This window comes from Loxodonta africana, chromosome 9, assembly GCF_030014295.1.
Source record: "Loxodonta africana isolate mLoxAfr1 chromosome 9, mLoxAfr1.hap2, whole genome shotgun sequence".
Lineage (NCBI taxonomy): Eukaryota > Metazoa > Chordata > Mammalia > Proboscidea > Elephantidae > Loxodonta > Loxodonta africana.
The window spans coordinates 68,126,500-68,140,768 of NC_087350.1; the positions used below are offsets into that span (position 1 = coordinate 68,126,500).

The window sequence follows — 14,269 nt, forward strand, 5'->3', positions numbered from 1 at the left end:
ACAGAACAATATAACTTCTGAAGAGGGGTTGGGTCATAGATCAGGGGAGATGGGAAATACTTGTTCCAACTGATGATCTTAAGTGCTGTGTCTCTAGAAGGTGATGTGCTCCTCTCCACTTCCTCACCTTCTACTTGAGACATACCATATTGCAGTGAGGATAGAATACTGGCAAGGTAAATAAGAGAGTGGTAGTCTTTCTGTTTGACCTTTAGAAAGATACGAGGGTGGAACCAATGTAAGTAAATGTTGTGAAGTAGGCAGAATTTGATTTTGGGTTCATCACTCCTCTTTTTCTTTGTTTCCATTCTTCTTCCTTAGACATGCTCTTCCCTGGTCTCAGCTATTCAGGCCCTCATACTCTTGAGTGCATAGAGCTTCTTGACTACAGTTTGTCCTCCCCACCCTGCTCCTTCCTTCAGATCGCATTCCATTGAAAGCAGGTCACCTAATCAAATTCTAAATTGTTTTGTCAGTTTTCTCTTGCGCAGCTTAAAAAAGCAACAGGAGCCATTTTGTTGGTCAGAAATGAGAGGGCCAATGTTCATGAAGAAGTAGCAGTTTTATTTTAGAGTTTTATGAAGCATGCAGACAAAGAGCTTGATAAGAATTAAAGACCCTAACTGATAATTTGAAATCAGCTCAAGCCCCTGGTACAGAGGAGATGTGTGTGTGTATATATGTGTGTGCATGTGTATTTATGCAAATGAGACACGTATACACACACCTTTAGTGCCACACAGGATAAACATACAATTAGGGGGAAATTTAGAAGCAGAGAAAAAGCTGATTGTATGCATGACTCTTAGAACTTTTACCCCACAGAGAGATGTGCTTAGGTGGGGTGAATTAAATTGGATACACTATAAGCCAGCCTTCTAGTGGAGAAGGACCTGTCCCATGATGGTCTACATGTGGTGTGGGGCAGGGGAACATCTATAGTATTCAATAAATAGTGTTCATCTATGGTGTTACAGTTGACTGTAACAGTGGAAGATCTCTGAGTGAGGAAGTGGCCTTGTTAAAAAGGGTAGCCTCCAGCTCAGCAGCTCATTTCATTTTCTTCTCCCATTGAGCTAAATGAGACCTGCTGAGGCTGCTCAGCTGAGCTAACAAAAGAGGGTAGGAAAAGAGCCTCCAGTGCCTTCTGAATTGGATTCTCTTCAATTGCTGAGTGGTGAGAGAACTTAGAGATATAGTTAGAGAACAAGTGCTAGTAATCTTTGAGGAATCACTGGAAGGAGGTCCCAGAAGACTGAATATAGGCATATATTATTCAAAAGAAGGGGACAGGGTAGAGAATGACTATGTATTATATAAATAATAGACTGGTGAACTTGATATAGATTTCCTATAAATTTCTGTAGTGGTACTCGATCATATAATATATGAGCAGTTATAAAGGGAAGGAAATGCGCAGTGGAACCATGGATTCACACAGAACAAGTCATGTATAGTAACTGTCATAAACTGCCATAAGTCAGAGTCTACCATGGTTTTTGCAAGAGATTTGATTAAATATAATGTCTTTCCTTGATAGCAAAACAGGGAAATGTTCACCAAATTTGAATATCCAGAGTATTGATTAATGGGTTGATACCAGGCTATGACTGGAACGAGGTATTGATCATTCACTGGTGTGATTATCAGGGATATTCTTGCATTGATTAAACTAATAATTTCTGGCAACCCATTGAAGCTCTATTGTGCATGCCATTAGTTATGTGCCAGATAAAGTTTTATTTGATTATGAGAGTAAATTACTCTTAGTAGTCTCTGAACTTTAAGTTCCAAAGAACCTGCGAGATGAGTGATTATATGCTTAGTATTTTGGGTTATTGTTCATATAGCCTGATCAGTACCTTTCAATTTAAAAATAACTAAATCAAAACCTGCTGGTATGGTACTTGTACTTAAGCACTGCCATACCCTATACCTCTTCATCAGAAAGCAAAAATGGGTATACTTCCAAAAATTGGAAGGAGGAAAGAGAAGCTTACCATATGCAGTCTTTACAAACTTTACTCCATTCCTTGGCTTGTGGCCCCTTCCCCCATTTTCAAGGACAGCAACATAGCATCTTCAGATAGCTTCCTCTTTCTCTTACCTCTCCTTCCTTTCTCTGATTCTGACCCTATTGCCTCCCTCTTTTCTTTTTTTTAATTTTTTAAAATTGAGGCTCAAGTAAATTATACTATTTTAAAGTGCATAATTTAGTGGTTTCGAGTATATTCACAATTTGTGCAACCATTGCCAGTGTCTAATTCCAGGATTGCTTCCCTCTTATAAGGACCTTTGTGATTATATCAGGCTCATCTGGATAATCCAGGATAATCCCCCCATCTCAAGATCCTTAACTTAATCATACCTGCAGAGGCTCTTTTGCCATGTAAGGTAACATATTCATAGGTTCTGGGGATTAGGACATGGACATCTTTGTGGGACCATAGCTCTTTAACTACTACGACACCAGGGTTTCCCATTTCTAGTCAAATTTAGTACTTTTTTTCTTAGTCCTCATTCCCATTAATCTATCTGTGGTATTTCACCTTTTTATCTTTCCCTCCTCAAAAATTCCTTTTCCTGTGGTCTCTGGAAATACCACACACTGGTGATTTTCTTTCCTCTACACAAATGATGTCATTGTCTCCTTGACTGATGTATCTTTGTCCTTTGGTCCTTTATGAGAACGCAGCCCATTGCCCATTTTCTCTAGGCTTACCCCTTAGGATGTTTATCCTTCCTTATGATTAATCTTTTCTGCTGCATCTTAAATGTTTTGTCTTTAGTTTTCTGTTAAGCCTTGTCTCTTATTTCCAGTTATCTCTAGGGTATTTTCATCATCCTTATTGGCTTACCATAGCTCAAACAAAACTTACCCCCATTTCTTCCATGTCCTTTCCCATTCTGGGCATCTCCTTGTCTTTGAGACACTGCCACTCTTAGACCCTTTAAGCTTAAAACCTGAAACTGTCATCTCCTCTTTTTTCTCTGTCTCCTCCATTCAGTTACTTTTCAGATCCTTTATATTTCCTGTAGACTGTCTCATTTCCTTTCAGTCTTCTTGAAACCACTTGTATCTCAACCCTTACTGTCAGGTCACGTGGCACCTTTAAGACATTCTCAAGTGAAATCTTGGTCAGGACAACAAATAAAGTTTCACAGTTTGGGCAACCACTCTATCACCAAATCCGTGTCCCAGAACCTTATGAAATGACTGAATCGCTAGATTCCAGAGCTTGATTTTACTCTTACACTATACCTCTTAGAATGCTCTGGAAAAGCTTGGTGTTTTCTTTTTGTGTGTTCAAGTGTTTCCTTTGCTGCTACTGTCTCTGCTTTTTGGAGTACAGATAACTTATTCTCATGAATACGAGTATCTCCCCCGCCCTCAACAAAATCCCGTTTTCTGTAATTTGTGGTACCTTGGGATTATTTCCAGTTATTGCCTTTATGCTCTCTTCTGAACAACTCCTTATGTCTCCTTCTTACACTGTGCTACCTTGTTAACCTTCCAACTGGAAAGCAAAAATGAACTACCGAAATTGCAGATTTTTCCTTTTAATCTGTGAATATGTGTTTGTTTTTATCTCCCTTGTAATTTCTGATTTTACTTTGGAGTTAAATAGAATTTTTTCTCATAAATTCTTCCCACGTGACCTGCATTCTTTGATAGCATTTACAGCAGAAGTTACATTTGAGACTTGGTTATATAGTTGAATAAGTGTGGGAAACTGATATTTGTTGATGAGAAAGGACTGATGAAGTATAAGTTCCACTATTCCTCACTTGCTCTTCCCAATGGGGAGAGCTGGCCACAGCCTGAATTTCTTAGAGTTTGACTGTATTCTCTGAAACACATTGCTCACATGTTTAATTTTGTTTCCATCTCTTCTGGCCATGAACTATATGCTTCAGAAGTGAAAAAGAGATGAACTATTGAAGTGGATAGGGTATTGTTAAGGTGTTTCATTACATTTATTTTTTCCTCATCAGAAACTTTAAGCACAGTTTACCAAACATGTATTTTCAGGGTTCTAAAACTGTGTCTAGATCTTTTGTTTCTTCAAAATAAAATGAAAACAGGTTCTTGGTGCAGGAGAAAAATTGAAACTGTTAACAGATTGGGAATGAAGTAGCTAAAGTCCTGCAAGTACAGTCATGTGCCGCATAACATCCATTTGGGCAATGTCAGACTGCATATATGTCCATGGTCCCATAAGTTTTTTTTTTTTTTATTAAGGGAAACCTGCTCTCCTTTTGTTTATTATTTCCCCCTAATGGTTTTAAAGATTCCAAGCCCCCAGAGTGAATGAGCAGCAAGGCTCCAGTGTGCATCCCAGTCCCCGAAGTGCCCTCTCCACATCCTCCTTCCCCGCCACCCAGCAGGTGTGCAGCCTTTCACTCCTGGCATAGAGCAGTGCCTGCCATAGCTGTTCCGCTCCTGCCTTGGGTGGGGCACTTGCGGGCTTCTGGTTCCGACTGGCAGTAGTGGCAGCGGCCACACGTGATCAGGAAGTAGCAACACCAACAGGGTGGCAACAGCCTGGGTCACCACCGCCAGCAATGTTCCTGGCGCGCACACATGCACGCGCACACACACACACCTCCCCTGCACCGTGATGTGCGCAAAGTCCTGATTTCACTGCTAGTGTATACCCCTCCTGGCCCAGCTGCACACCTGGCAAGGCCAGCCTCTTGTATCCAGTGGATACAGTTCTGGAGCTTTGTCTGTCGGGCACCCATAAGGTTTTAATATAATAGGCTTTCGGGGACTTAACTACTGATCGTATGGGGACTGCCTGTGTATAATATGGTGTTTGCACAATGTCCAAATCGCGTAACGTCCTATTTCATGGAACATATCATGGATGTTAAGTGACACATACCTGTAGTGATTTTGCTGAATCACAAAACGATACTATGCTTATTTAATTTCTCTTTTATTTTTGGGCATTCTAGAGGGGTGTTTGATGCTTCCCTCAAAATGGCTGGCTTCTATGGACTGTATACCTGGCTGACGCATACTATATTTGGCATCAATATTGTCTTCATACCATCAGGTAACAACTATACCATAATTTCTATTGTGCTTTATTTAAAGAAATTAAGACATTTTACATGCATTAGGAAATGTCTTCTTTGTCAAGTTTGAAACATTAAATTTTACACCTGGCGATCCAGTCCAGTCTAGATTAGAAACAGAGATGTGATTTGTAATATGTTTATTGCTGTATCTCCAGAAGCTAAACAATGTCATCACATAGAAAACATTTTGTAAATATTTGTTAAATGACTGAATGCCCTAGTACTCTGCAGAGCACTTAATCAGCGCTCAGTAAGTGTTTGAACTGAACTGGTTGGCGGGGACCAATGAGTTATCAAATAGCTTTGTTCCATTTGGGGTACCGTCCTGGGGGCAAGTTGCATGCTCCTGAGGGCACATAGGCTCCATCCATACATCCCAAGATCTGTTCTGATAATACCTTAATTCCATAAACACTGAGTGTGTAGGGATTCTGAATTTCATGACCATCTTATTCTTTTTCCTCTATGTTATCTTTTCCTCATTCCTTCTACTTTTTCTTCCTGTATTTCTGTAGCTGCTTATCTTTTTTTTTTTTTTTTAAAGTGAAAGTTTATGAATCGGGTCAGTTTCTCATATAAAAATTTACATACACCTTGCCATACACTCCTAATTGCTCTCCCTCCGATGAGGGAGCACAGTTCTTCCCTTCACTCTCTCTCCTCATGTCCATTTGGGTAGCTTCTGGCCCCCTCTGCCCTCTCATCCCCCTCCAGACAGGAGATGCCAACATAGTCTCATGTGTCCACTTGATTCAAGAAGCTCCTTCTTTACCAGTATCATTTTCTATCCCCTATTCCAGTCCAATCCCTGTCTGAAGAGTTGGCTTTGGGAGTGGTTCCTGTACTGGGCTCACAGAAGGTCTGGGGACCATGGCCTCTGGGGTCCCTCCAGTCCCAGTCTGACCATTAAGCCTGGTGGTCTTTTTATGAGAATTTGAGGTCTGCATCCCACTGCTCTCCTGTTCCCTCAGGGTTTCTCTGCTGAGTTCCCTGTCAGGGCAGTCATCTGTTGTGGTGCGGCACCATCTAGTTTTTCTGGTCTCAGGCTGATGTAGTCTCTGGTTTATGGCCCTTTTTGTTTCTTAGGCTCGTAATCACCTTGTGTCTTTGGTGTTCTCCTTCTTCCTTGCTCCAGGTGGGTTGAGAGCAATTGATGCATCTTAGATGGCCGCTTGCTAGCATTTAAGACCTCAAAAGTGTGGCTGCTTATCTTCCTAAGTATATCTGCCTTCCATATTTACTTCTACCACCATTTTTTTCTCCTTTTACCTATGCCCCCTTCATTCTTTACATTCCCAAGTTCATTCATGTTCTTTCCCACTTTGGTATCCACCTTCCCACCCTCTGACATGCAAGTATGCTGAGAGCACATGAAGGTTGTTAGCTTATTTTAACCTTGTGAGGCAGGCAAGTAGGTGGTGTTATTCTGTTTATAGATGAGAAACCAAAGTTTTGCAAGGTCACACACCTGGTTAATGGTAGAACCAGAACTAGAATGCCCATCTGCTGACTCCTAGTCTGGAGGGGAGCCAGATGGAGAGAGAGTACTAGAAGAACTGCTGTGAAGGGGGTAGGCTTAAAGTGAGGTCTTTCCAGCATCAGGGTTATTTTGGTTTTGCTTTGTAAATCACAGTCCATTTTTATTAGAAAGAAGCAAGATAAAGGAATATGCATTCATATTTGAGGTTTAGAAACTAATTTCTGATTTGGCTTTGGACTTGGTACAAATTTTGACTAATGCTCTGAGGTTATGTTTATGGGACTATATATATATTCATTGGTAACCATTGATTCAGAATAGTAATAGGACATTAATATTTTATTGCTTAAGAACAGATTCAAAAAGTAGGTATACCCTTTAGAAATATTTTCATTGTCAAGTTTTAGGATATTAGACCTTCGGTTAACTAGAAAATTCAGTTAAACAGCATATCATTCCCCTAAAACTTGAGTTTGTATTTGCTTAACTTATTTCGGTGGAGATTTTTAAGCAGGAGGCGCTATTTCTGCTGTTTTGTTGTTATTTTGATGATGGTGTTAAGTTGCTTTCCCTTTTTTAATTTTCTTTTAGCTTTGGCAGCAATCCTTGGCGCAGTACCATTTCTGGGGACATATTGGGCAGCAATACCTGCAGTTCTAGACCTGTGGCTTACACAAGGGTTAGGATGCAAAGCCATCTTACTGCTGGTTTTTCATCTCTTGCCAACATACTTTGTAGATACTGCAATCTATTCTGATATATCAGGGTAAGTAATCTACAGAATTTCTAAAGTTGCTGGTGAATCATCCAGGTAGAGTTGTACTACTTTTTTTGTTTTGGGAGTAGGAGGGAAGGACAATGGTGGTAGGATTTTTCAGTGAAGTAGCCGTTTGTGTTCCCACAGATATAATAAAAGTTTAATTTAAAAATAACTAACATAAAGGTATTAGATTTTGTTATCATGTAAGTGTTGTTTACATTATATGAGAACCTGGGTGAAAACCAAATTGTGAACAGTTATCACTTAGTGGCATTTAACCTAGGAAAGATATGTTAATAGATGTACATAAAATATTTTAAGTACAATAAAGAATTAGTGATTATTTTCAGAACTTCTTTGCTTTTGGGGAAAAAAAGCATTATTAGTTTATATTCCTGAGGATTTCCATATAAAACCAGACCTCTGCAAGGTAATGTCTGAAAAGCAGGATTTAAGATATAATAGCATGATTCTAAGATGAAAACGGGTTAAATTTAAAGCCGAATAAAAACTTTGGCCATAATATCTGGCTGTCTTTGTAGATGTTTATATCTCTTTTAGAAATTTCATTAAGTAAATCAAGCTGATTCTCATTTAATCATGATAGTAAATACTTTCCCTATCCAAATTCACATTGCTTATTGGAATCTAGGATGAGACAGAGTGTTGGATTTTGATCAGCAACTTGTGTTGCTGTGGTGCCGAACAGTTCTCAGCAGAGCTTCCAGACTAAGACAGACTAGGAAGAAAGACCTGGTGATTTACTTCCAAAAATCAGCCAGCGAAAACCCTATGTATCACAACGGTCTGACCCTGTTGTGCATGGAGTCGCCATGAGTTGGGCCAACTTGACAGCAGCTAAAAACAGCAATAAATCAAATTTAGAATATGGTCTACTGAGACTATTATAATAGTTAATACATTAAATTTTCTTTATGTAAAACCATTACAATAAGGGCTGGTAGGGTCTAGATTTATAGAAAAAGTTCCCTTCAGTTAATTTGAAATTTAGTTTACTTGATGGACCTGTAAAGAAAGGTGTATGTCACACACATGCTGGATTTGCAAGGAAATTCTTGCATCCCAGTATTTTTACAATCAGTGTTCATTTATCTGTGTTGAGGTAATCTAAAGCTAAACCTAAAGCTGATAATAAAATTTAAAAAATATATAGTACATTCAGTCATTAACTTTGCGTTAGAGAATGTATTTCGCATTTACTCCAAGGCTTATGTTTGTTAAAAGTCATGAGCTAATCAGTGTGCTCTTCTTTCCAGAGGTGGCCATCCTTACTTGACAGGTTTGGCAGTGGCTGGCGGAGCCTATTACTTGGGCCTGGAAGGAGCAATCATCGGGCCCATACTTCTCTGCATACTCGTGGTTGCTTCCAACATCTATAGTGCCATGCTGGTGAGTCCCACGAATTCAGTGCCTACACCGAACCAGACCCCGTGGCCTATTCAGACTCAACGGTGAGTTAAAGCAGAATGATCTTAAACCACGTGTGAAAATTGAACCATCTGGTCTCTATTTTTGATCTCACTAGTCTGTCAGGGTACAAGGTATTTCAGTGCCAGTGCTGTGCTAAAGATTGTAGAAAACACTAAGGAGATACATATCATTTGTTTACAGACTTTCGGGTTTCAAAAACTAAATTGAGTCAGAATTGTTAATGTCATGAAAGAGCAAAAATAAATTAAAAAATGGAAAGGCACATGTGGAGCATGGTATGCTAGATTAAAGGACGATGAAGAAATAGGACAACCAAATACAGTACATTAATTCTTGATAGGATCCTGGATTGGGGTTGTGGGAATCTATGCAGGACATTTCTGGAGCAATTGGAGAAATGTGAATATGGACCATATGTTAAATACTGTTAGTATATCAATGCTAAACCTCAGATGTGATAATGGTACTTTGGTTATGTCGGGGAATATCCTTTAGGGGTGACATGTCATGATACCTACAACCTGTTTTCAAATAGTTGAGCCAAAACAGAGAGAAAGTGACTGTAGCAAAATCAACAATTGGTGAATCTAGTGAAGGGCATATGAATGTTAATTGTACTGGTCTTTCTCTGCAGGGTTATACTTTTTCAAAATAAAAAGTTAGGGAAAATTATTTGGGGCACCAATATAGAGCTGCAACTTATTATTTTGTAAGTAAACTTTTCTTTTTGAGGTATATCTTGCATGTGGTGAAATGCACATCTTAAATATAGAGCTTGGTGGTTTTTTTCATGTATTTATGCAACCGTCAACCCATATCAAGGTACAGGATATTTCTGTTACTTTAGAAAGCTTCTGAAAGACCCCTCCTTTGCCAGTATTCTAACCTCTGTCACCTTAGATTAGTTTTGTCTTCTTATGACCTTCATGTAGAAAGAGTAATTTAGTATGTACTCTTTAGTCAGGTTTCTTATGCTGAACATTGTATTTGTGAAATGCTTCCATGTTATCTGTCCATGTAGCAGTTGTTCTTTTACTAATTGCTACCTAGTGTTCCAGTTTATTCATTGTAGTATTGATAGACATTAGGGTATTTTCCGGTTTATGGCTGTTACGAATCAAGCTGCTTTGAGCATTCTTGTACATGTCTTTTGGTGGACACGAGTATTTACTTCACTTGGTTATGTACCTAGAAGTGGAATTGCTGGGTATACTCTGTGTTAGCTTTGGTAGATACTGCCAAATAGTTTCCCTATGTGATTGTACCAGAAATTACATTTTAAAACAAAGTAAGACAGTCTCAGGATAAAAGGATTTTAACCTCACAGAGAATACAATGCATTTTCTTTATTCTTTCAGTTGGAAAACATGGTTTTTCCAGCTGTTGGATATTACAGTGTAATTGAGGAATTGTTAACAAGTTGGTTCTGATGATGTGCTTAGTGAAACTATCTTATTTTATTACTTAACATTCTTTTAAAACAGGGTTCTTTTTATTTTGTTTTAAATGTTATATTTTGTGAAGAGAGACTGGGACTTTTAACTCAGAAGAAGTAGGAAAAGTTTCTGAGTTAGAGCTGTTTGGTTCAAGAGCCATTTTAGCTGTTGCAAGGCACTTGATGGCAGGAAAAAATCTGTTTCCTCAAAAAGAATAAAAAGAATCAGAGGTACTTTGGTGGTTTTGACCAAAGGTTTACCACTCGGGATGGCGACACTTTTATCCTTTTCTGCCTTTGCCTCTTAAAGGAGGCAGATACCCGAGTGGACAGTTTCTTCAATGCAATAGAGAGCCCTTGCTAACTTGACATTCTATCCTTGGGACTCACCAAACAAAAAGCAAGAAAGAAAATTGGTTGAACAATATTTTGCTGTTATTTTAGGAAAAACTTTTAATTGATGATTCCAGATTAGCAGTATAGGATTTAGTTTCTAAGATGAAAAAAAGAAACTAATACGAATTCCTCTAAAGGCAAATGATTTTCTTTCCCTCTTGTTTCCATCTGAAGGTTGGAAGATTTTTGATTATTGGCTCGTATTATGAGGGCAGAATTTACCCAGAAGCTTTAGCTTGGCCTTGTTGTTATGTGTGTAAACATAATATAATCTGGCAGGGCCATTTCCTTGTGGAACCCTTGATATCAGTGTCTTTTGGTTCCTCATTTTGGGCTAGTAAATTCCTCCAAGAAAGATCTTCTCATCTTTCTCCTAGAGGTTGAAGGCTTTGCTGCCAGCATTCTCGGAGCCAAGATGAGGAAAAAGACTGCATGGGTTCAAGATATAAACATTCACTTAATCTCTCGGCTGTCATTATCCCCATCCTCATCGCTGCCTGTTATCCCCTAGTCCAGTTTTACCTTCTCCAAAAGGAAAAATCTCTAGCTTTCTGCCAGGGAGGGGAGAGGGTAAGGGGAGTTACTTGGCTGGAAGGAAATAAAGAAAAGATTGAGGAGGAGGGTCTTACTGCTTTTAAGTAGACTTTAAAATTTTTCTTCTATGTTTAGCCCCACCTTCAACCCCACTTCCAGAGTTATTTGATACCACCAATTTCTGAGCCTTTTGGGGGATTTTGATGAATAAATCAGATTGTTTCTTGGCTTTTCCCACTACTGGCTTAGGATTCAGCTTTTTAACATATCCTAGGCTGGTTACTAGTTGTCTACCTGCTCTATGTATCTTCAAAAAGCTTATAGTGCTTGCCTCTTCTCAACTATTTTTTTTGGGTCGGTTTATGCTTTTTAAAAAATTATTTTACTGACATTCTAATGGAATTTTGGGAGAGCCTGAATTCAGAAAATGTGTGTTCAATATATCACTCTTTAGAGAAGTCTAAATGACCTCTTAAATAGTAACAAAAACAAACACTGCGAACATTTATTGGGATTTACTTTTTGCCAAGTTCTGTGATAGAACTCTATGTGTGTTATGTTGCTTATTTTACTGAATCTGCCCAATGTTTTCATATGACATTAAAAAAAAAAAAAAATTGCAAACCCGTTGCCGGCGAGTCAGTTCCAACTCATAGTGACCCTGTAAGACAGAGTAGAACTGCCCCATAGTGTTACCAAGGAGTGACTGGTGGAGTCAAACTGCCGACCTTTTGGTTAGTAGCCGAGCTCTTAACCACTATGCCACTATTAGGTACTATTATTTTCCATGTTTTATAAATGAGGAAATTGAGGCTTAGACAAGGTAACTTACCCACAGTCACATAGCTAATAAGCAAGTGGGCTGGTGTGTTTCAACTCAATCTTTCTCTCCTTTTTTCTTCCCTAATCCCCCTAGAAAAAAACATCATGCTCTGTTTCCCAGCTCGGTAAATGTTACCCTCAGCTTATGTTTGCCATATTGTCATCCTTACTACATCCCATGCCTTCATTTATCATCTTGACCGAGTCCTGTCAGTTCTACCTCAGAATCTATCCTTGCCTTTCTATCCCCAGTGCCACTTCCCTGGTCTAAGTTGATCTAAGCTACTGGTATTTCTGACCTGGACTGCTGCGTAGTCTAAGTCCCCTACCAAACCTTTCAGCGTCTCTTACTATTTTCTGGTCTGTTGTCCATAGTGCAGCTTGTAATCCGTATAAGCACATCTGATCATGAAGCTGACTAAAAAGGCTTCCCATTGGTTTTAGGAGAAAAATCAAAATCCTTGACGTGACTAGCAAGGCTCTACCTGGTCTGTCCTGTGTCAAAACTTGAATTTGCCCATAAGACTTTCCATGCTTTCTTTTTGTCTACTTCTCCAGACTCATCTGTTGTTGCTTCCTGCCTTGCATTTTATTTTCTAGCCATATTGAACTTGTTTTAATTCCCTGAAATCAGTCTAATCTTTGCATGTGTTGTCCCCTCTGTAAAGAATACCACTCCTTTCTAGCCAAGTCCAAGTATTATGGCCTATATTTAATAGAGTCTTCTTCTGAATTGCACTACTGGAATTCTCTGGACTAGGTGAGATGTCCTTGTTATGTGTCTCCATAGCATCTTGCACTTCTGTGGAAACTTAAAATATGTAAATGCGTGTTTAATTAACACAACAGAGAAACAGAGAATGTTGTTTTTTTCTAGGGGGATTAGGGAAGGAAAAAGGAGAGAAAGATTGAGTTGAAACACACCAGCCCACTTGCTTATTAGCTATGTGACTGTGGGTAAGTTACCTTGTCTAAGCCTCAATTTCCTCATTTATAAAACATGGAAAATAATAGTACCTAATAGTGGCATAGTGGTTAAGAGCTCGGCTACTAACCAAAAGGTCGGCAGTTTGACTCCACCAGTCACTCCTTGGTAACACTATGGGGCAGTTCTATTCTGTCTTACAGGGTCACTATGAGTTGGAATTGACTCGCCGGCAACGGGTTTGCAAGTTGTTTTTTTTTTTTTTAATGTCATATGAAAACATTGGGCAGATTCAGTAAAATAAGCAACATGACACACACAAAGTTCTATCACAGAACTTGGCACAAAGTCTTTCCCACTGGTTGGTAAGCTTTCTGAAGAAAGAAGCTGTAACTAACTTGTTTACTATTGTTTTACCATTTCCAGCATGGTGCTTGGCAATAGAAAGCACTCAGTGAAAATCTGATGCATTAATAAATTAGTGAAACCAAAAACAAATCAGACAAAAAGAGTTTTTGCAGTATAACCTTGAGGTTGATAGAAGAGGATGGGACATGTTAAGCCACAGACTTAGAACTTTATTCAAAATTTGTTGGAAATATACATCATAGTTGATGGCATGTGCTTTGTCACAAGGTTATGTAACTATGTACTGGCGAAGGGCTTAGGAAATACACACTCAACTGTGTGGCGCCAACTGAGCAAGTTAAATTCATCACTTAAATCTTTTTATTTTTAAACATCCAAAATTTGTTCTACATCTCTCGTAGGCTGGGAGTCAGCAACTCTTGAGTTGTTAAATCAGAAACTATTTAAATATTTATGTAGAGGATATGGGAGAGTGGGAGGTAAAATGGATTTTAAAATATCCAATTGAAACTTTGGGGAAAACAGATCCTAAAACTTTTTAAAAGAGCAAGTAAATGAAAGATCATACTGCTCAATCCCCGTTGCCATCAAAAGAGGCATACAATGTTATTAACAATTCTTTGTCCGCCCAGCCACATGTAGTCCCATTCTGCATTGACCATTCTTAAATGAGAAATTTTACCACTGTGGCTTTTAGGAGCTTAATCTGTATGGTTTGGGGAAAAAAATACTGTAGATGCTTTAGGTAGGGCAGTAAACATTTTTAGAAATAAATTCTGTAAATGCAGGTTTATATCCTTGTTTCTAATCCAGAGAGTTAGATTTATATGAGCCCTAGTGATTAATTAGAGCTATTCCTCTTAATTAGGCCAGAAACCAGTCATTTCTGCATCTCTAGGTTTGTTTTCCTAGAGATAATCAGAGGTTTGTTTAAGATCAGTGTTATTTCTATAGCGTTTTACACACACATACATACACCTATTGTCATAACATCTAGAAATAATAGTG

The 14,269-nt window shown here is 38.7% G+C and overlaps 1 protein-coding gene across 4 annotated transcripts in view; it reads left to right on the plus strand.

Moving 5' to 3' along the window:
- The window catches only part of TMEM245 (transmembrane protein 245), a 103,981-nt gene that overhangs the window by 82,027 nt on the left and 7,685 nt on the right, over nt 1–14,269 (plus strand). For 3 of the 4 annotated variants that reach the window (XM_023545066.2, XM_010587768.3, XM_023545068.2), the window contains 3 exons: nt 4,963–5,063; nt 7,160–7,334; nt 8,606–8,800. In XM_023545066.2, coding sequence (XP_023400834.1) covers nt 4,963–5,063; nt 7,160–7,334; nt 8,606–8,800 — 471 coding nt within the window. Of the gene's footprint in view, nt 1–4,962; nt 5,064–7,159; nt 7,335–8,605; nt 8,801–12,844; nt 12,925–14,269 lie in introns of all 4 variants that reach the window. The other variant, XM_023545067.2, reaches the window with a different exon arrangement.